At 39.3% G+C, this 24,201-nt stretch overlaps 1 protein-coding gene across 1 annotated transcript in view; it reads left to right on the forward strand.

Moving 5' to 3' along the window:
• The window catches only part of EYA2 (EYA transcriptional coactivator and phosphatase 2), a 65,856-nt gene extending 51,727 nt beyond the window's left edge, over positions 1-14,129 (forward strand). Inside the window, exons 10-15 of the mRNA XM_032218385.1 lie at positions 3,702-3,760; positions 4,742-4,902; positions 6,952-7,066; positions 7,543-7,664; positions 10,261-10,361; positions 14,049-14,129. Coding sequence (XP_032074276.1) covers positions 3,702-3,760; positions 4,742-4,902; positions 6,952-7,066; positions 7,543-7,664; positions 10,261-10,361; positions 14,049-14,129 — 639 coding nt within the window. The remainder of the gene's footprint in view (positions 1-3,701; positions 3,761-4,741; positions 4,903-6,951; positions 7,067-7,542; positions 7,665-10,260; positions 10,362-14,048) is intronic.
• Positions 14,130-24,201: the final 10,072 nt, after the last annotated feature.

Below are 24,201 nucleotides of genomic sequence, written 5' to 3' on the forward strand. Positions count from 1 at the left end.
AAACTGAAGGAGAACAGAGCATTTGATCAGAGTATTAGGGGACATGCTTGACACTTTTTTAAAGCGTCATTTTTCTGAGCAAAAGTGGTTTCCCCATCAGCTTGCTTTTACTCCTTTAGGTGGCTCAGTGGTTAAGACACTGAGCTTGTTGATCAGAAAGGTTGGCAGTGTGGCGGTTCTAATCCCTAATGCCACATAACGGAGTGAGCTCCCGTTACTTGTCCCAGCTTCTGCCAACCTAGCAGTTCGAAAGCACGTAAAAAATGCAAGTAGAAAAATAGGAACCACCTTTGGTGGGAAGGTAACAGCGTTCCGTGCGCCTTCAGCATTTAGTCATGCCGGCCACATGACCACAGAGACATCTTCGGACAGCGCTGGCTCTCACCTTTACCTTTACCTTAGGACCTGTAGAAGAAATGCTTGTGAGAACTTTTGATCAGAGGAAACAGTGAGCGTTCATTAGATTGGTAGACCTGGGTGTCTGCACTACAATCTTAAAAACAAAACAGTGGATGAGATGCTCAGAAGGTCTCATCAAGTCTGGCCTAAAGCAGGAAAGAATCTTGAAAGAAGAGAATACTAAGCATGCAATATGCCACACCACCACCAAGTGGTTTAGGAAGGGATGTGCAACTTATTTGATCCCACAATCACAATTGCAAATTAGTATGTATGAAATTGTATGAGGGATGAAGCATCAGATTAGGTTTTTTCCATTCAGCTCAGATGCAACATAATCTTTTGTTGTTTCAGTTGCATAGGAAGCTCCTTCAGGTGTAGTCTCAACTTGGTTTTGTATTTTTTAAAAACTTGGTTGACATATTAACTATTTCATTAGTTAATTCAGTTTGCCTCATTGGAATAAAATATATTTTAGTTAAAAATAATAATTTAAATCAGGTTTGGAGACTTGTCCCATTAATTCTTTGCACCACCCCCCACCACCCCCCTGTATGCCACAATTCTACAAAAGAAATTCAGTAGCATATTGATCTGTTTTGATGGTGTAATTTTTAGGGTTTTTAAAGTTTTTTTCCTCTGCAAATTTAATACTTTGGGATTTCTGCTGATTAATGACTGCAGTAAACTTACCTGAATTCGAATCCATTGGGATTACAACAGGCTATAAATAATGTTAAATAAATAAAATTAATAAAACCTAAGTAGAGGTCTCTTATCAGATTATATAATGGAATATCTGTGTGTGTCTCCACATATGGGTAATGTTTTGCCAAATCTAATAAATTATTTATTTACCATTTGTAATTGATACCTGTGGTATCATTATGATACTTTTTAGTTGAATCTGCAATTTTATAGTTTTCATTTTTCAAAATGTTGGCTTGGACTGGATTGTTTCTTTGAATTTTGAAATCCTATTTCTCCTTATTGATAAAATCCAAAATCCATCTGAGTATATGCTGTCTCTTGTAGAGTTACTTTCATTACTTCACATTTAATTACCCAATGAAATGCTCTAAATATTAATACATGATAACACATGCTTTGCAGAGGTGGGTTCTGGCAGTCACTACTGCCGGTTCGCTCGTGGGTGCACTATGCACACGCTTAATGTGTGATGCACATGCATGCACAGAGCAATAAGAATTGCTCTGCGCATGCGCAGAAGCAAAAAACAAGATGGCAACACTTACACCACCACCAGGAGAACCAGTTCAGGGGGGTGGCAGGCCTGGGTTGCTGCCAGTTCCAGCCATCCAGGCCGCCAAACTACTACCAGTTCTGCCGAACCGATCCAAACTGATAGGAACCCACCACTGATGCTTTGGGAGACCATAAGTCGTGTCCATGTTTATTTTAACTGCATACGTGGCCAGCATGAGATCCACTAATCAAAGAACCCTACAGTATAACATCTTAGCATATCAAACTTAACAGATGTGAACCCTGCACTTAGAAATAACTCATTGCCACTCTATAGTTGAGAAAAACTTGAGCTTTACATTCAATCACCCAGATGTTCACTTCTTCCTGCCTTCCTCAACAACTCTCAAAAGCAAAATCTGCAAGAATAAAAAATTAGTCTGGTAACATAATAATGGAGTAAAAACTATGATCTACATTCTTGCCTTGTCCAGTTTTGCTGCATTTTGCCCAGTAACATGATAGTATCAGTCAGCAGTGGACTATGAGGTAGTGTCTCACCAAGTGTCATGGTACTTTATTGAGTCAGAAATGTGATCGCTACTGTTGTCAAACTTTAGCCTAGAGAACAGTTCATTCACAAATGAAGAAAGCAGATCTTCCTCAAATACCTTTCCCCTGACATAGCGGTACTGCTCACAGCAACTGAAGTTGAGTGGGCTGCGACAATATTGTTCCAGTGTGGCTTTCATAATTCACATGCATGGTTGTGTATGGTTTTATCATTCTGGAAAGCCTGGGAGTGTGATTATCGAAATGTGCTTTTAATTGTCTCAAAAGTGCTTTTAATTCTATTTTTGTCAGGCCATGTTTGTACAGTCAGCCCAGACTTAATATGCCGCCTGAAAAAGATTGAGGAAGGAAGGAACTATAAATATAACAATCAGTATGGAATTGCTATGTCAGATTTGCCCACAGCGAGAAATGTTTTTATCTGTTAAAGCAGTGTTTCTCAACCTTGGCAACTTGAAGATGTCCGGACTTCAACTCCCAGAATTCCCCAGCCAGCATTCGCTGGCTGGGGAATTCTGGGAGTTGAAGTCCAGACATCTTCAAGTTGCCAAGGTTGAGAAACACTGTGTTAAAGTCTACAGTGGAGCTAAAGTGAATGCTGAGTTTTTAACAGAAAATGATCTAAGTTTTAAAATGTTTCTAAGAAAGTCTACCTGTAAAAGTACAAAGTTTTTCAAAAGTAGAAATTATATTTGTATGTAAATGCATATACAGTACAAGTGGTCCTCACTCATCAACCGCATTATTAGAACTGGCAACTCTGTTGTTAAGCAATGCAATTATAAGCTGAAATCATATGACTTACATTTCATCAGTTCATCAGTTCTGGCTGAGGCTGTTAAGTGAATCATTGAGTGCCATTAAGTCTGATGTCACCTGACCATGACTTGCAACTTTTTGAAGTCTTCCCCATTGACTTGGCTTGTGAGAAGCCATCTGTGAAGGTCACAGCCATCATAAATGCATATCTGTTGCCAAGTGTCTGAATTGCAATCATGTGACTGTGGGGATACTGTGATAGCTGCAATTTCAAGGACGGGTCATAAGTAATCTTTTTCAGCACTGTTGTAACTTTGAATGTTCATTGAGTGAGTGGCTGGTAAGCAAGGACTACCTGTAAATGGCAGATCTCAATAGCCTAATAATTAGGAATTGTGGCATCATAACTTCTGTTCTATCCCAATTCTAGTTCTTTAACATGTATGAACTCACCTGCTTGGGCTTGTAAAACTGATTTATATAGAACTCCTATTTATAATTATTTTATTTATTTTTATGTTCCTTTATTGCCTGGAATGAATAGAAAAGAAGGGAACCTTAGGTGAATAAACAGTTCTATGAATGAGCTTATTGTCTATGAGTATTATCGAGTTTGCCCATATAACATTACAGAAATGCTTAATCTGAAATGCTGCTTGAAATCTGATTACTGTAATTGAGCAGAAATTGTTGTGGAATCTTCTCTCAGTTGTTTTTTCATAATGCCGTATTTGTTTCCTGATTGTTTCTGAAATGATTTTCAGGACTGTGACCAGATACACATAGATGATGTATCATCCGATGACAATGGACAAGATTTAAGGTGAGACATCCCAGTCTTGAAAAATCCAGTATAGCTAGACTCAATAATACATATTGCTGTCAGGGAAAAAAAAGCTATGGCATAATTTGATGTGTATGCTGGGAAAATTATTTATGCTTTTGAATATTAGAATATTAGAATTTCTGTATCGTGATAGGAAAATTGTTGTATTGTTTTCCAGCGGCGGTCAAAAGTGAATTTGTTCAGAAGTGAAATAGATATATCCCTTATATTTCAATTAATCCTCTAGATTTCGAAAAGCTAAGCAGAATTAGACCTGATTAGTTCTGGTAGGAGGCCATCAGGAAATGCCAGCATTACAAACTAGGCTGGAAAAATTAAGAAAAAAAATCCCAGAAGAAGGCAATGACAAACCACTTACATATTGTTTGCCCCGGTAAAGTATACAGACATCTCCATAAAATTAGTTGGAGTCAAACGTGACTTGAAGCAATCTGTATTTTATCACATTTGAGTAAAATTACTATTTGTTTCCAGTGCAAATCATATAATGGGAATATTTTAAAAAAATAGTACTGAAGAGGCAGCAGCATGGAGACTGTTGTGCAATTAGTCTTTCATTTTTTTAAAAACTAAAGAGCTGAACAAGAGTTTTTGAAAACTCTTATTTCAGTGGCCTAGCACAAAAAAGCTTACTAATAAACTGGAATCGTCGTCTTAACCTTTCTTTTTGTCAACTCTGAATGTCGGGGAAGCTTACCAAAGATTTTATTCCATCTACCAACAGTGAATTAAGGTACATCAGATGACAGCTACATCACTGGCAAAGACAGAACAGCTAGAAGAGAGATGGGAAGGGGAAAACAGCATGAGATTTTTCTCCCCACTGTCCTTAACTTGGCCAGAAATCTGCAACGTATCTTAATTTCTCTTCGTTTGTCTTTGCTAGTTTCTCAATCCTAATGGAAAATTAGGTGATTATTTTCACTTCTTCTCCTTCTCTCCCTTCCTTTGCCACAGCACATATAATTTCTCAGCAGATGGTTTTCACAGTTCAAATACTGGAGCAAATCTTTGTCTGGGTTCCGGAGTTCACGGGGGCGTTGATTGGATGAGGAAATTAGCATTCCGCTACCGGAGGGTGAAAGAACTCTACAACACCTATAAAAACAATGTTGGCGGTAAGTGTCTCCCCAGCCCATCAGGGAAGTCAGCTTCTCATCTCCCCAAGAACCTGCTTTTCTGTTCTTTAGAGCAAATCAAAGAACACTCTGTAATTTAGAGAGAGATGGAAACAACAAAGGAGACGACATGTTTTTGAATGTCTACCTTTGCTGTGATTCATCTAGTTAGCAGAATCAATTGATTTATTTTCAAGCTTTCTGTGGTTTTAATATTGGGTGATTGAAATAAAAGGCCCATGACTCTCTATTCTGCCTTTTATGGTAAATTGAAAATTGAGAGATTTTGTGTCTTGAGAAACACTACGAAGTTTTGATTGGCCAGCACACTGCTTGGGCTAATTAACACAATACGGTGGATAGGTTCTCTGAATATGATTAAACACAATATATGAACAGTTCCTAACATTTCAATTTTAAAACATCAATAAAGCTCTCTGTGTGAGACCTTGAAGATCTTTTTATTTTCATTTATATTATTTGTAAAAAATGTAAACTGCAATGATCTTAAAAGATAATAGCAATGAACAGATAAAATCATATTAAAATTAAATTGTTAAATATTATATTATAACAGTTAAACTAAATTGTCTCTTTTTAGTTATCCACCAGCATATTAAATGAAACATTATATTAGCAATTTCATGCTAACACTTCTGATGGCAATAATTCCCACCAATCAGATTCTAGGCAAACACTATCTTGGGTTATAGTAACAATGTCATAGAATGCATGTCATTCTATCATGGGAAGTAATTATTCCATTTTGTTCTGCCTTGGAGAGAACTCGCAGTACTGTGGCCAGTTCTGGCACCATGGGCAGTTACAAGGTGGAGCAGCTTCAGAGGAAGTGAAGGATCTGGAAAGCAAGTGCTATGAGATGGTTAAATGATCTAGGTAATGTTTAGTCTACAGCCGTGGTAGTCAACCTGGTCCCTACCGTCCAGTAGTGGGCGTTCCAGCTTTCATGGTGGGCGATAGGGATTTGCTGCAACTCTGCTTTATAAATTTTATAAAGTAAGGTTACTTCTCTACTTTATAAATCACCATTTCTGTGGAACCGGTGGGCAGTTAGAAAATTTTACTACTAACAGAGATACAAAAGTGGGCAGTAGATATAAAAAGATTGACTACCCCTGGTCTACAACTGAGACAAAATACGATAGCGGTCTCCAGATGTCTTAAGACTTATCACAGAGAAAAGGGAAGGGCCTTATTCTCTGTTGCCCCAAAGAGCAGACCATAACCAATGGGTTAAACAAAAAAAAAAAGGAGATTTAGCCTAAACATGACGACGAATCTGCTGACTATACAGGGTATAATCCAGACTGCCACATTTAATGGTGAGTCCTGCTTTGTTAGATGGTCATCTGTCAGCTTGTCTAATGAATCCTGCACTCAACCAGAGGTTGGACTAAGGTCACTTCGAATAGAATAAAGTAGAATAGAGTAGAGTAGAATAGAATAGGATTAGATTAGATTAGAACAGAATAGAATAGAATAGAATAGAGTTCTTCATTGGCCAAGTGTGATTGGACACACAAGGAATTTGTCTTTCGTGCATATGCTCTCAATGTACATAAAAAAAGATACATTTGTCACGAATCATAAGGTACAACCCTTAATGATTGTCATAGGGTACAAATAAGCAATCAAATCATACTAGGAAACAATCAATATAAATCGTAATGGTATGATCATTATCAAGTATGAATATGCATATATAGATGTAATCCTTGCTTCCTCTCTTATATTAGTGCCATGGTGGGACGTCAGCAAATCACCTCCAAGAGGTTGTTGCGCACAGGAATATTCTTCCTCTAATCAATTTTTATTTCTATTACGGTATTACTCTCGAAATAATTTTTATTTTTAGCCTGTTTTAATTTCAGCATTATTAACATTGGATGACTGGGCCCTTTCCTTTTGAGCTCATGTTTTCCGGTGCGTTCCAACCTGTGATGCCAGGCTTTGCAGAAGCCATGTAGAAGTGATTCCAGGTACGGAGTCTTCCCATGGAACTAACTACACATTCTGCTTCCTTTATAGGTTTAATAGGAGCTCCTAAGAGGGAAAGCTGGCTGCAGTTAAGAGCAGAACTGGAAGCGCTCACTGATCTCTGGCTAACGCATGCTTTGAAAGCGTTGGATTTGATACATTCCCGGTAAGAGTGGCTTAACATGTTGTTCCCAGGCTGCAGAAGTTTTACTTCTCCCCTGTGTTCTCCAAAGGCATATTAATTTCAAGGATATCTTCATCCAAATTTATGGACATGGGTGGAGGAAGTAGTTCCAAAAGTCCCATTCCTGGCTCATTCTTTTCCACTTTCTGTAGAAAGCAGGAAAAGAAATGAAAGAAACTGGCTACCCCAACAGGAACACAGGGTCAATGCTATTGAAGTTTTATTCCATTTATATCCCTATTGTGTAATTAATTATGACATATTTCACTAGTTTTACACAGAGAAAAAAAACATTGAAAAGTCTAGTCACTACTAGCTGTGTTAATCACTGATTTCATAGGACTTGTTGGCAAAACTTACATACTGTTTCCAGATTAATATAAGGCAGAAAAAAAACTTGTTCTGGAAAGGAAAAGACCCACAATAACTTACTCTTTGATGCTGCTTTCTGTCCTCAGGCCTAACTGTGTAAATGTTTTGGTGACTACGACTCAGCTTATCCCAGCACTTGCAAAAGTTCTGTTGTATGGACTAGGTGTTGTCTTCCCCATTGAAAATATTTATAGTGCAACCAAGACAGGTAAGAACAATCTGGGGAAACTGCAGGTGTGTATCGATCGTTTTATTAATATTCAACATTGGACTGTCAATAGTAATTTGATTTTAAAATGATAGAAACAATAACATCCATTCTCTTTTGCATATTTCATATCCCACCTCGAGTACTATATCAAGTTCTGATATTATAGGTTCAAATAAGGGCAACGAGAATGATCAGGGATCTGAAAACCTACGAGAGAACTGGATACGTTCAGCCTTGAATACTGCTGATTGTTTAGAGATTTAATTTATTTTATTCAATTTAGGCACCGTCCAAACTGATTCTGGGCACTGTACAATAAAAGCCAATAAATTACAAAATAAAAAATAGAGTACATTAACAAAGGAATAAAAAAGGAAATAAAGAATGGATAGTGAATCCTGCTAACAGCCTCTACAACCTCAAACATTTCCATCCCAGGTCCAACCAGCTTTATTCTAGATATATAAATAGAGATATGCTCACATACTCCCACATCCTCTCTCTCTCTTCTTCCCTCTCCCAATACTAGGCAGTGGGTTGGACTAGAAGATCTCCAAGGTCCCTTCCAACTCTGCTATTCTATTCTATTCTATTCTATGTGGAAGAAAGCCAGAATCTATTCTCTGCTTTTCCAAAATGCAAGATTATATAAAATATCAGTCATTTTACTAGTCACTGGATAGTTGGGAAAAACTAATAATAAGAGCAATGGAACCAATTATTTAAAATACTACAGGTAATCCTTGACCTACAGCAGTTTGTTTAGTGACTGTTCAAAGTTACAACAGCACTGAAAAATGCACCATGACCATTTTTCATAGTTGCGACCTTTGCAGCATTCCCATGATCATGTGATCAAAATTTGATGCTTGCCATCTGGTTCATATTTATGTTCTTTGCTTTGTCCCAGAATCGTGTGATCACCTTTTATGACCTTCTGACAAGCAAAGTCAATGGGGAAGCCAGATTCACTTAACAACCAGCTTACTAATTTATGAACTGCAGGGATTAATAACCCTGGCAAGAAAATGGAGGAAAACTCAGTTAACAAATGTCTCAACAGATATTTTGGGGTCAATTGTGGTCGTAAGTTGAGGACTGCCTATATTGGATTCTGATCTCTTGAATGCTTTCTAGCATAGTGAAGATAAATATTTGTTGGTGAATGAAATTGGCATTAGTGATGGTCCTTTCGCCCAGATGATTTGGGAATTTATTGTTCTAGTTATCATTTCCCAATGCAGGCACAGGTTTTCAAAATTATTACAGAACACCTCATTATCGTTATACAATTTAGATACCGTACCGGTAGCAAGGATTATAATGGTGTAACTCAAATTGTCACTTTGTAAAGACTGCCCTTTGTAGAGACTCCATTACTTGCTCAGTGTTAAAAATGCAGCAGTTTATATGGATAATAGATATATCAGCCAGTGGTAAATAATGTGGCATGTCTAATTGCTCTTATTTTTGATGAGAATACGAGTAACAATATGTAATGCATAGAATAACAGCTTGAATCACCAGTTTGTATAGTTGGTTAGCAAATAATTGGATTGTAGGTTGTTCCAATTTATGTATAAAAATATTGACAGGACTGTGTACTGAAGGTTTTATTTTAATCTTCTTTTATAAGCAATATCTATTGTAGAGTGTCTCTTCTTCCTCTCATTTCCATTTCTGTTTTATTATGGAAATAGATGGGATCCCATCCCTTGGGGCAATGAAAATAAATAGATGGATGACCCCATCCCTAAAAATTAATGGAGAGAACAAACAGTTGCCTAAGAAATTTATTTGCTTATTTTATTTGTACCCCGTCTTTATTATTTTTACAAATAAATTAAGGCAGCAAACATATCCAACATACATGCGTCCTTCTTCTTTCCCTACAACAACAACCCTTTGAAATGAGTTGGGCTGAGAGAAACTGACTGGCCCAAAATTACTCAGCTGGCTTTCATGGCTATGGGGGACTTGAACTCATGCATTTTTGGTTTCTAATCTGATGTCTTAAGTCCTAAAACCATGCTGACGAACCTATGGCATGCATGCTGGAAGTGGCACGCAGAGCCATCTCTCCAGGCACACCAGTCATCGGCAGTTGCTCTTCTGGGTTCTGGCACACATCTTCACACATGTGGGAGTTCCAGAAACCAAAAGAGCAGCTCCCTAGTGCGCATGTGCATGCTGGGAAGCTGAGCTTTCAGTTTCCACCATGCAAATGTGTGCCGGCCAGAGCATGCATGCACGCCAGAAACCGGAAAACCAGGTAACCTGTGCACATTCGCATGCCAGAAACTGATGCGCACCAGGGAACTGCTCTTCCGGTTTCTGGTGCTCCTGTGTATCCACACCAGGGAGCTGCTCTTCCGGTTTCCCGTGTTCCCCCACACGCACATGTGCACTCCTATTTCGGCACTTGGTGCTGTCCTAGACTAAACTGGCTCTTTTTGTCAGAGTAGAAAGGTTGATATACATTGAATGAGTGAATGAATGAATCCATCAATCAATCAATGAATTAAAATCAAGGGTTAGCTTTAGCTCGCAGTTCTATTGCAAAGATATTTAATACTTGTCCTTTCCTATACAGGAAAAGAAAGCTGTTTTGAAAGGATAATGCAGAGGTTCGGACGGAAAGCTGTGTACATTGTAATAGGAGATGGTGTTGAAGAGGAACAGGGGGCCAAAAAGGTATAATTTCCTACTTTGAAGCCCAGTTAAATAAAAAATGAAGAATAATTTACCTGAAATAAGACAAAAATCCCTTCCCTTGCTAAGGCATTTGGAAGTATTCAATTTTTCAAGTTGAAAAACCCAATAAAGGCATGCTAACCAATTTCCTACTGTGTAGCCTGCTTTCATTTCCCTTGGCAGTTATTGAAGCCTTTCCAACAATTTTTTTACTTGTTACAGATACTACTCTTGATTAACAGCATCATTGTTGAATGCATAATAAGGAGCAAGATCTGTATCATAACCTGTCCTTGCTCATTTCTACTGCATGATTACACTTCTAAAAGCAAGTGGGAAGTAGGATTAAATACAGCACCATGAAATGGAAGCTAGCAAAGTATAAGACATTAGTTTTCTTCTGTATGTATTATTTTCTTTCTTTCTTTTAACATTTGCAATAATTGAAAAATAACAAATGACGCTGGATTTGTGTAACAATACACACACGTATGCATGCACAAAAAAGCTATATAACAACAATGTAAATATCCAACCATGGTTGGCAGCAATTTCTACAAATAAAGCAGATAATGTTGGCTTAGAGTCAAGAGTATCAGTGGAGGACATAGTTGAACAACATGATGGAGGTCCAAGATCTGGTCTTCTAATGTTTTTAAATGCCAGAAAGTGAAATAACTTTTACAGGCAAACAATACAGAAAGGAAAATTTGGATCACTACTAAAGTACTGGGTAGAAAATTAGAAGAAAATTGATACCGTTGGACTTTAGTTCACTCAGTTCTCTGCTAGTGGAAATAAAGAGAAAGAAGAAAGTTACAGAGAAAAAGAGAAGAGCAATTACTTTTTCTACTACTCCCCCAATTTCAGTCCTTCTCCATATTGTTAGGGATGCAGTAGCTCAGTGGCTAAGACGCTAAGCTTTTCGATCAGAAAGGTTGGCAGTGCAGCAGTTCGAATCCCTAGTTCTGCCTAACAGAGTGAGCTCCCGTTACTTGTCCCAGCTTCTGCCAACCTAGCTGTTTGAAAGCATGTATAAATGCAAGTAGAAAAATAGGGACCACCTTGGTGGGAAGGTAACAGCATTTGGTGCAGCTTCAGCGTTTAGTCATGCCAACCACATGGCCATGGAGACCTCTTCAGACAGCACTGGCTCTTCAGCTTTGAAATGGAGATGAGCACCGCCTCCTAGAGTCGGGAACAACTAGCACATATGTGCAAGGGGAATCTTTACCATATTATTGTGAGACCCTAAGATCTCAGGAGGAAAACTCATTCCTTTGGTGGCCTAATGATCCAAGCTCTACAGCATTTCAAAACTCTGCACCAAACTCTTGGGACCCCTTTCTCCCATTACTGGTTTTCTTTAAACCAGAGGTGTAGATTTCACTTTTCTCTGGTACTCAGCAGTTTTCTTTCTTTAGCCACAACTGTTATTTTATGAGCTGGGCCTTTCTCAAGCAAACGTGGTGGTTCACCGAGAGTTAAAGAAGCTCTACAACGGAGAGATGAAAAGTGAAGGGATGATAAGGGTGAGGCCTCAGACTGGGCTTCTGTGGACTTCAAAAAGCAACTGGGTCAGTGCACATGATTGCATCAAAGGCCACCAGGCCTTCACAGAAGAGTTAAGCAATCCTTTTGCAAGAGGCCCCTTGGCTGTTGTCGCCTGCTTTAAGCCTCCTTCCCATTAACAGGGAAGCATTCTTCGCTGGATCTGTCAGGGCCTTTGATTGATAGTGATCATTAGCACGGGTGGCTACACACCTGAGCTTTATAGGCCCATGGGAAGGGGGGCACCTTTCACTGCCTCCCCAGCAGCACTGATGGTATCTCAGCCTGAGTGAGTCATTTCTCTTCACCTGTCGCCCACATGATAAATTGATAGCAACTAAGTAGCAGGTGTGGCTGAGCTGCCAACATCTCCTCTCTTTAGAGAAATTAAAATAGATATTTTAAAGGGAAGCAAAGCCACATCGAAACAGCAGATGAGTGCGTGGATGAGGTTGACCCTCTTTCCTTTAAGCAAAAGCTGTTTTCTAACCATTTATTTTGTGCTGTCACCCAACAATTTCATCCAACAGATTATGTGAAATTATTTCATCTTCTCACCAACACCTATTTCAGAGATCCACACACCTGAGCAGAGATTTTATTTTCCTCAGTTCTAAGTTGGACTTTCTGCTTTCCGTCTCGCTAATTATTTTTCCACTTTTTGTGAGTTAATTTATTCTTACGCATTAGCAGCTCTGGTCAAAGAACAAAAACAAAATGATTAATCGGCATCAAAATTCTGCAGTTCAGTCATGAGTAGACTGGATCTGGGCTTGCTTTAAATGGTGCATCCATTACGGAAATTGACACAAAGTTCAGTTTTGAATTGTCCTGAGATAATAAATTCCTTCATCTTTTAAAATGTGGATAATAGAAGTCTGCATCAAATGGCACTTGCATAACAAAGAGCCCGAAGTCATCTCAACCAGAATACAACAATTGGAGATTGTAGACCAGTTTTTTTCAGCTTGCTCTTGACAACATGTGTTAAGATTGTTACTACCAAAATTCACTTATGAACCCTGGATGCTGGAAACCCAGTGCCTCTGGAAGACATCAGGTTAGGGAGGGCTGATGTTTATCCCTATGCAACAAGCATATAACGGGACAAAGCTAATATATACTTAGATCTACACATGTAATCTTGCTTAAATGGTTTGTGATTTATTTACCTAGCAGTAGAGGTGAAACAAAATGCACACTACTTGTTTAGGAAAACTGAAAGCTGAAAACAAAAAATGAATGAGTTGATTACCAATGTTCTCTATTTTGATAATAGGCTCCAGTTGGTCTCCTGAACCTTATTTTCAAGTTGTAGTAGAAGAGGGACAAGTGTTTTCCTGGTAGATTGGAACAAAGAGGTGATGCAGTGGTTAGAGTACAGTATTGCAGGCTACTTCTGCTGATTGCCGGCTGCCTGCAATTTGGCAGATCGAATCTCACCTGGTTCAAGGTTGACTCAGCCTTCCATCCTTCCGAATCAGTAAAATGAGAACCCAGATTGTTGGGGGCAATATGCTGACTCTGTAAACCACTTAGAGAAGATTGTAAAGCACCCTGAAGCGGTATATAAGTCTAAATGCTATTGCTATTGCTAAATGTTGGTGTACAGATTTAGGGCAGTTTTCTCTTTGAAGTTAAAAACAGTTTGATCCTTTTGCATTTGGCTTTCTTAAAATGTCTATACCAAAAAAAAGCCACATTACAATATATTACCTTTCCCCCAAAAGATAGCAACTTGCAATTTGGTATCAGAGGTCTCTAATTTTTTTACCTTAGGTTCCAAAATGCAGCGCTGATGCATGTAGTAAGAACTTTTTCAACGTGACCTGTTTCATATGAAGCTCTACAATAGAGGAAACATTTTTTAAATCAATGAGGGATATGCTGTGTGAAAGGGATCTAAGAAAATAGTTTCCTTATCTTTTTATAAATCATTAATGTAGTCATGAGAGTTGGTCTTGTTTCCTTCCACACACCACCACTGTACGTTATTATTTTCTGTCCATTTCTCAGATTGCCTTACATGATTTTAAGTTTGATTATTGTATTTCTGAGATTATAATAATTCAACTACCAGTTCGAAAACATCTTCTGAGCTTTTCTTTTTTTTCTTTTTAAAATGCATCGTTTTAGCACAACATGCCTTTCTGGAGGATCTCTTGCCATGCTGATCTCGAGGCTCTGCGGCACGCGCTTGAGCTAGAATATTTGTAGCAAATCCAGATGTGTCTGCAGCAGTTTTCTGATCCCTGAAGATGACATCTATTTTATTGGCATTTTATGCTCTCCATTTCCTGCATGGAGAACCTTCCGACGAAAGAACCTGCATCAGAAGCTCAGAATATTCACTTCCTTTTTTTTGGAAAAAATAGAGGGAAAGCGTTGAAATTACTTAAAAACTGGATGCTTAAACTGAATGGAACTTTTGCCTTGTACATATCTTCCAGGCATGCAAAAGACCAGTTGTGGGTTTATTTGATAGTGGTTTTTTTTTTCCTTTCTTTAATAAACGGATAAAAAATGGGAAGATATGACATGGAGTTTCTACGCCTATAGGCTGGACAGTTATCAATCTGAATCAGTTTCTGAAGAGGAAAAAAAAAGATTGAAATAGATGTGGGGTTTTTTGTATTTTTAATTTATGAACTAATACTATTACTCCAATGTTAAGCTCAGTACTTGTGTTTGTATCTGCTGGGTTGGATGGACTCAGCCCTTTCTAATTTAATATCTTTTTTTCTCCAGGGTGAACTTTGGGGGACAATCATAATAGTGTCCATTTGAAATGAGCACATTTGGGACTGTCAGTCTAAGAAGTAGAGCTAGTTATAAAGAACAGTGGCATGTAGTCTTCACACATGCCTACATAGGCTACCACCTTGATTTTCTCATGGTTGAGAGGAGAAATTACCTTGTGGTGAGTGAATGGCAATAAAACTATGTTTACAATATACAGCTAAATGTTGACTTTTTGACATGGATTACTTACTGACTTTCTAATATTTTTTCCATCTGGAGCAGTCCTTGTGGAGGTCTGCTTAAATACAGGCAGTAGTTCCCTGATAATTGTTTAAACAATGACATAACTTTTAAAGCAAAACGTTGTCTAGAGTTGCTTGGGTGTTAGAATCTCTAGCATTTAGATCTTGAGAGAACTCCCATACTTTCAAGAATTCTGTAAAAAAAATATATCGTCTACTGCAGATTTTCCAACCTTTCCTGCTTTGCACACTGTTGTGGGCGGCCAGCGGAGCTGGCAACAGATTTGGACAGTGAGGATGTTGGGGAGGAACATGGGCCAGTCCTGGAGTCTGGGGAAGACATTGACGAGGGCTCTGTGTTAGAGGCAGAGCTGGGACCAGTTATCAGCTGCCTTCAGAATCAGATATCAATGAGGCAAATGAACAGCTGGAGCCTCTTCCCAGTGTGCACATGCGCAGAGTTGCCAAAAAAAGGGAACAGTTAAAACAGGGATATTTTTATTCTTATGATTTATTAAATTTGTTTGCAACCCATCTCACCACAAGGCGACTCTCAGCAGCTTATAACAAATTTTTGCTTAACAAGTAGTTCTCGACTTACAACAATTCATTTAATGACCACTCAAAGTTATAGAGGCACTGTCATGGCCAGTAGAGCTGGCAGCAGATTCGGACAGTGAGGAGGTTGGGAAGGAAGATGGGCCAGTGCTGGAGTCTGGGGAAGGCTCTGAGGGGGGCTCTGTGTCGGAGGCAGAGAGGGGGCTATGGCTGTCCGACAGTTTTCAGCTGCCTTCAGAGTCAGACATCAATGAAGCAGAAGAACAGCTGGAGCTTGTTCCCAATGTGGGCATGCGCAGAGCTGCCAGACAAAGAGAAGAGCTAAAGAACAGGGGTCGACTTGGGAGTAAGGCCACAGCTGGACGATAAATGGCCCCTCCCAGAGGAAATAAAAGAAGAGCGAAAGGGGACTGGAGTTCACAGGAGACAATTAGTTTGCTTAATTGGGTCGTGACTCCTTGCCAAATTTTGCAGATATCGGCCTGTCAGTTCTCCAAGTCAGACAAGGTCTGTGACTGTACATCCTCCCTTGAAAGACTTTGCTGGGTGTGAATGAGCAGAATCCACAGCAAATTAATAAAAGGGTTTTTTGTCGGGACAAAGAGTTTGCTTCATGCTCTTGGGAAGCCTCGGTTACAACAACAGGTTAGAAGAAGAGAGTCAACACCACACTTACCTCCACATGTAAAGATGTTCATTGATCTCTTTATTTGATTGGGCTGTGCCTGTGAAACCCAACCAAGAAAGTTGATGCTATCAGAAATTAAGCATTTCTTCTTCTTCTTCTTAATGGGGACTATCTAAGTTTCTCCATCACTCATATAGTTTATTGCAGCATTCCACTATCTGGTTTCCTGCTGATGTGTTGAAATAGTACTTCCCAAAATTTCTACTGAGCATTGTTGATATATCTGGAGAATATTTATCCAGTTAAAGTTAATTTCATTAGTATTTCCATATTATCCTTTGTATCAGACTAGAGATTTTAGAATTATTTCTGATGGAGAAGTAAAAAAAAGAAAAAAGAAAACTGAGTTACTCCAATCAACAAGTTGAGCCAGCTTTGCCAATTATTTGGGAATTACAAAGCTTTGGGAATCCAGTTTTATTGAAGACTGTGCAGTGACATTAAAGAATAATTATATGAGTTGGATATGATTATATAAAAGTTTAATAATTATTTTACTATTGGGGGAAAACGCTTCCAGCATTTCTAACATATATTTGTCGATGGAATCTGATCTGTTAGAAAAAAAGATTTGGGAGACCTTTCCAGGAGAATACTGACCCTGGATGATCATTATGATAGGAGATCTCTGACGTGTCCTGCTCACTGACTTGAATTTAGCAGGGTTACTCAAAACACCTGACACAGTTGGATAAGAATCTGCATATTAGAAGAAAGCCTTCTGGGACAATGAAAATGATCTCACAGATATTTCTTCTCTACAAGAAAAGATTAGAATATTTGGAGCTCTAGTTTTGGGCAGGAGTGAGATTCAAAAACTTTAGCAATGGGTTCTCTGCCCAGTTGCTCAGTGAGTGTGGGCATGGCCTAGTCAGCCTCTGCACCTTGGTGGGGAGGGGGGCATTTTTGTTTCCTTGAGACTCTGGGAGGGCAAAAACTGCCTCCCCAGGCTCCGGAGGCCTTCAACAGGAAGCCCGTCCCCCCCCCCCAAGCCTCCACACAGATCTGCACTTACCTCACATGCAAAATGGGCCGTGTGGAGATTCCAGGGAGGGGAGGAGTGGGTGGGGCCAGCCACAGGTGGGATTTGAAGGTTCTCCGAACCAGCCTAACATTAGCTATGGGTTCTCACAAACTCGGACAAACCTGTAGCAGTCCACTCCTGGTTTTGGGGAAAAAACCAATTTGTGGGAGGGGAATATGAAGGTGTATAAATAAATACCATGCGATCTATGGAAGAAGTGGACAAGAAAATGTTTTTCCCCATCTCAGAGTAAAACAAGGCATTATCCAACGAAGCTGATAGGAAGAAGAGATGAAAAGAATTCTTTGCACAGAACAGAATCTATAGAATCCATTGCCACAGAACCTGGTGATAGTCACTAACTTGGATGACTTCAAGATGGTACTGGATAAATTCCTGGAGGATGGGTCTGTCAAAGGCCAATGGAGATGGCAACTTTATCTGCTGCGTCTTTTTTTGCTTGGGGAGGGGGTTGGGGGATGGAAAAGAACCATCTTCCAACTACCAGTTGTATGGGAACAATGATGGGAGACAGTTGCATCTCCATCCTCTGCTTGTGAGAACTCCATAGTCAGTGGCTGAGCATTATGAGAAAGAATATACTGGGCTAGGATGGGCTTTGCAATCTGCTAGGACTTTTCTTCAGATCTTATCAGTTTTATAGAAGTACTCAAATTACTGGACATGGCTAATCTAGCGAAGAGAAGGACCAGGGGAGACATGATAGCAGTGTTCCAATATTTGAGGGGCTGCCACAGAGAGGAAGGGATCAAGCTATTTTCCAAGGCATCTGAAGGCCAGACAAGGAATAATGGATGGAAACTGGTGAAGGAGAGATTCAACCTAGAAATAAGGAGAAATTTTCTGACAGTGAGAACAATTAACCCATGGAACAGAAGTTCATCATTGGAGGTTTTCAAGAGGAGATTGGACTGCCGTTTTTCAGAAATGGTGTAGGGTCTCCTGCTTGGGAAGGGGGTTGGACTAGATGACCTACAAGGTCCCTTCCAACTCTGTTAATCTGTTAAATACTAAAATCTTTAATGATTTGAGGATATAGTTCCCATCAATCCTATGCACTCTTGGCTAATCATGAGAAATGTTGGGAACAGATACTCGGTTAACATTTACAGAGCTTTAAGTTTCTCACTAAAATCATGAATGTTATATTATGATTAAGAAACATAAGGCCTTTTTGGGGGAACCCATGATATTGTTTGAGATTATGTGTCGAATTACCTATCTTGCATACAGTTGGATTGAAATCAGTAAAGACATCTTCCCTGTACTACTTGCATATTAGTTAAAATGAGGGCTCGGGTTTCAGAAGGGGCTCAGAATTCATGAAGGCAGGAGGTCAGCTGGACTTCCAGCTTAGACTTTATTAGACAGACTCTTACTTTTGCTCCTGCTTGTTGCTCGATCTTTCTATTTAGGATTAGTTTCATAGAAGACAGAAGACAGCCATTGGGGGAGATTATTGCTTTGTCCAAGTAATAAGTTAAAATGCTTGTTATCCAAAATAATGGGCCTGTGCAGCAAAATCACCTGGTAGCTGAATGATTAAGGAACTTATTTTTTTTATTAATTCTGTCTGCCATTATATTAAAAGATTATATAAGAAATCAGGGGTGGGGGAGAGAGAAAAGAGGAATTCTGTCTATTCAATGCCACTCAGTATTTATTTATTATATTTATTTTGGTTTGTCAAGCATATACGGGAAAACAAGTATTAGTATGAATATAACATATAAACATGTAAGTATAAGCAGGTATACATAGATACATAAGAAATAGATGGGAAAGAATCAAAACTTGGCTGGAGGCAATAACAGGGGTTAAAATAGAATGGAAACCTGAAGTTTTTTTATTAGGAATAATGTCTACGAAATACAAAAAAGAAATCCAGTATTTAATACTACATATAATTACGGCGGCAAGGATTGCCTTTGCCCAGAAATGGAAAAACAAATTAATTCCAAGCGAAGGTGAAATAATAAGAAAGGTTATGGATTGTGCTGAAATGGACAAACTAATTAAAGAAATCCAGGGAAAAGAAGAATCAGAATTCTACCAGATATGGGATAAATGGATGGAGGAAAGAAACAAGAATCAATGAAGGAATATAACAAAACTCAAAAAATAATAGTTATGAGTAAAATAAGAGGGTTAAGAATGGTGAAATCCAAATGAAATACAATAGAAGGGGAAATAATATAAGGTGAGTGGTATCAATTGATAATTGCTATTATAAAGAACAGGAAGCTCCTGTTCATATTGTATTATGTAAATATGGTGTACGTCTAAGTTTTGTGTGTGTGTATTTTACATGTTTGTTAATAAAAAATAAATATTAAAAAAAGAAAGAAAGATGGGAACAGTAGGACAGGGACGATAGGCACGCTGGTGCGCTTATGCACGCCCCCTTACAAACCTGTTAGGAATGGGGTGAGGACCACGGCAGACAGTTTAAGACAGGGGTAGGTTCCAGCAGAGGTTACCGCCGGTTCACTCAGGGATGCGTTGTGTGTGCACTTGATGTGCGCTGTACACGCATGCACAGTACAATTAAAATTACTCTGCGCATGCGCAGAAGCAAAAAACTAGAGAACCGGTTTGGGGTGTTTCAGGCCTGGTGACCCAGGCTGCCAAGCTACTACTGATTCAGCCGAACCGGTCCGAACTGGTAGGAGCCCACCACTGGTTTAAGGTTAAAGTTTTGAAAATGTAACAACAAAGTTGGGTAGTACATTCCAGGCATATGAAGTCAACGTCTCCAAAACCTTGGTGCTCTTATCACAAAATATGTGTTTGTCATGCGCACAAAGGTAGCATTGAAGCGGGGAAAATGATATAAACATATAACAAGCTTATATCAAACATTACGGATGCCGTCGGGTGAAAGCTAGGCAGTGGAATCAATTGCACTAACTCTTGTTGGTTTGTTGTGATTTTGTCCCAGATAGCAATTCCAATTCTCCAGACATTCTTAAGGGATGATGCAGCACCTAATATTGTTTTGCTTTGTTTTTAAAAGTGCAGGGATCAAATTTCTCAAGCCATGATTCGTGGGGGAAATTATAAGAACTAGTCCAGGCTTGTTTGCTTGTGTTTTGTCCTGGAAGCTATAATTCAGCTGGTGGCCGAAAGATGTGAATGTTGATCTCCTGGAAGGGTGTGACTCTCTGTTCCTCTCCCCATTTCCTAGCAGCACAGATGCCAAGGGGACTTGCAGCCAGAAAGCTATAATTATAAAGGAATAAATTGCTCTTGACAAGATGCGTCTTGCAATGCTGAAAGGCAAGCCGTTTCCAAGGGAATGGACTCTCTGCACTTTCTCCCTTCTGCTCCTCTAAGTGCTTTCCTGCCCCAGGCCCTTTTCTCCCTTGCTTCCCATAGTACTTGTGCTCCCTGGGAGTGCCCTCTGCAGTTGTCCTTTGTGATAGGAAAGATACAGGCAACAGCCATAAACCAGGCAGATGTCTTGTGCAAGCATGGATGTGTTCCTCTCTCAGTTAAGAAGGTTTAAATTAAATTTAATGTAGTAGGAAAAAATGTGACCAAGTCAATTTATAGGGGGGGGGGAGGGGGGGAAGAAGGAGAGACTATTTTTTAAAAAACTGGCTATTTAGGTTTTTTTAAGGCAACTTTTCATTCTCACTAGAAGAAATATAAACTATGCTAGTTTCAAAGTATGTCGGCCCCTTGAAGTAGTCCAGGCAAAAAACACCAACCAGGAGTCCTAATACTACCTTTATTGTAACATTACAATACTGTAACAGACTCAACAGCAAATCTTCCTTTACTCTCCCTTCCCTTACTTTTACCCTCCTGAAAACTAGGGAAGGTCCCTTCTGAGATGCTTTATCCATCCCCATCCCTCCACTGACTCAGATTTTGTTTATCAGACTATTTGGGTAGACTTCAGTTCTACTTCAGGTCATTCCCATATACTCGTGATGGCGAACCTGTGGCACGCAAAGCCCTCTGTCGGCACATGAGCCGTCGCCCCAGCTCAGCTGCACCATGCATGTGTGTTTGCCTCCCGCCAGCCAGCTGATTTTTGCATCTCTGCCGTGTATGCACAGGGGGCAGGGCGCATGCAGGAGACGCACACAGATACGTGGGATAAGGGGACTACGGGGGACTGTTTTTGCTTGCGGGAGGCTGCAGGGAGGCCTACTAGGCCCAAAATGAGGTACGGGGGGTGCCATGCATGCATGCACGGGGGAGCACAGGGGTGCCATGTGCACATTGCATTATGGGTGCAAGCGGACGTGTGCATGTGGGGGCCCACTTTCGGCACGCAACAACAAAAAGGTTAGCCATCATTGTCATATACCTTTACAGTAAAATGACCATATGTCCTATTATAAAAAGCAGTCCGTTGTTTCAGAGATCTGTCCTTGAGATTTAATTTAACTATTTTCTTCCTTTCGCTCTTAAATTTTCCTTAATAACCAAAGTTATAAACATAAACTTTTTTTATCCTTATGAACCTCTTTCAGATTTGCTCCCTTTTCAGGTTTATCCTTTCTTTTGTTTTTCTCTAAGAAAACAATGGTCATTGTATACTACACACTAAAGTAGTTCAAGTGCTTCTCCAATGCCTTGAATCTTTTCCACATGCTCACAAAGCTCTTGGAGATTTTGTTCCTGTCTCTTTATCTTCTGCTCCTACTTTACCTCAGATATTTAGGATTTTAATGCTCAGGATTCCCAGCTAGTATTATAAAAAGGATTTGGTTACCTATCTTAACTGTAGAGCACAAACCGAGGAAAGCTGCCTTGAGCAATATTTAAAAATGGGCAATCCACTTTGGAATAATTTGGGAGAACTAGCTGTTCATGACTCTAGTTTCAGTGGTCTTGAAAATAGTTAACTCATATAGTTAAGTTAGATGCATAGAGTGAAAACAATTCAATGGATGAACTGTCACTTTGAGGTGGAGGGGTCTATTTAGCCAGATGTGTTCTGGCAGAGACTAGATAAACATCTTTTGGGGATACTTTAATCTGGATTTCTTAATAGAGCAGGAGGCAGATCTGACCAAGAAGACAATAACCACAATGGTACAATCAAAACTCTGAACGTTTCTTATTGGTCTTATATTAATACTAACCAAAAAGAGTAATAAAATATGTCAGCTTTTACGTTCTCCATGATTCTTTATCAAGTAAGATATTAAAAATCAGGAAAAATGTAGGAAGAAGCTGAAAAATTAGATTAAATATTTTAAATACAATGTCATCAGTTCAAAGTTACCGTATTTTTTGGAGTATTCTGCCCCCCCCCCAAAAGAGGGTGAAAATTTGGGTACGTCTTATACACCAAATGTAACCAGCCCCCACCCTTTGGCCTTTGCCTCCCAGCAATTTACCTTCTTGCAGCAAATGGAGAAAATGGGGCTTGCGGAGGCAGCAATAGGCTGTGGCAATACCTGCAGCCTGAAACAGCTGATCATTGGAAGGCCCCTGCTTAATGAAATTGAAAGTGAAACTTGCTGTTTGCTACAATGAGGCAAATTGCTGGGAGGCAGAGGCAGGGTTTTTTTTTTACCTGCAAGGAGGTAAGTCAATAACTATAAATACCTATAGAAGGTTCAAATTATTAGACTTATTTTTAAAAAACTGCTTTAAAATTGTTGTTCTAGACAACTTAACAAAATGAAGAAGCTTTTTAAAATAAATGCTTGATCTGAAGAGGCCCGGTGCTATTGTATTTTCTTTTAAATAGCAGAGAATAATGTATACTTCCAGAAAGCCATAGCAATTTTAACAGCATCTGTACAAGTATAGTCTGAAATGTAACACCACAAATGTTATATCTTCTGTACTGTTTACTGTTTGCTGCAAGAAGGCAAATTGCTGGGAGACAGAGGCAGATTTCCCCCCCCCCCTTGTTTTCCTCCTAAAAGTTAGGTGCATCTTATACTTCGGAGCGTCTTATACTCCAAAAAATATGGTAATCTCAAAATTGTGGTCTCAAAATGCTATAAAACTTCCAATTATTCTAGCAAAGATATTGCCTCTTTGGATTTGTGATTTTGGACTTCTAATCTGAAAAAAATAGTCTGAACATTATTGTGTTATTACTGAAGCTCAAAGGAGGCCATCAGTGCCCAATCTGTTTTCTGCCATAATCTTAGCCTGAGAACAAACTGTGAAGTTTCTATGTCCATATTGCTGAAACATAATTTTGAATGGCATATAGATAGTCCTTAATTTACAAACACAACTTTGACCAGAATTTATGTGGATAAGCAAGACGGTGGCTAAGTGAGTTGCATCCAATTTTATGACCTTTTACAATCAAAGGTGTTAAGCAAATCAGAAGGTCATTAAGCAAATCCAGCTTTCCACATTGACTTTGCTTTTCAGAAGCCAGCTAGGAAAGTTGCAGATTGCAATCTCATGAGGATGCTGCAATTGTCATAAATACAAATACACTAATGCAATTTTGATCACATTAATATGACTAATCTGGTCATAAGTCACTTTTTTCAGTCCTGTTGAATTATTGCTAAATGAATGGAGGTAAGTCAAAGACAGTGGTGGGTTTCAAAATTTTTTAGAACCTCTTCTGTAGGTGTGGCCTGCTTTGTGAAAGTGGCTTGCCAGCCATGTGACTGGGTGGGCATGGCCAACATGTAAAATGTGGTGAAACTCACTTAACAACGCTCTTGCTTAGCAACCAAAATGTTGGCTCAGAAACTGAAGCACGCAAGTTAAAAAGCTGTCAAGTTACAAGACCCTTGCACCCCTAACCCTTTAGAAAAAAAAACCCCAGGGGTGTTCAAACTTGACAGCTTTAAGACTTGTGGACTTCAACTCCCAGAATTCCTCCTCTCGCTCTTCATCTTGATGATGTGTGGACGGGCGGGGGGAGGGAGCTGGAACCGATTCTAAACAGCACTGTAGATTTGTGTAGAACTGGCAGGAACCCACCTCTGGTCAAAGACCACCTGTGCTTGGAAAAGGGAATTGAAACAAGTCATAATTAGTATTAAATAGTAGTGGGAGCAATTCTTAAAC

Source organism: Thamnophis elegans, chromosome 5, assembly GCF_009769535.1.
Source record: "Thamnophis elegans isolate rThaEle1 chromosome 5, rThaEle1.pri, whole genome shotgun sequence".
NCBI classification, from domain to species: Eukaryota; Metazoa; Chordata; class Lepidosauria; order Squamata; family Colubridae; genus Thamnophis; species Thamnophis elegans.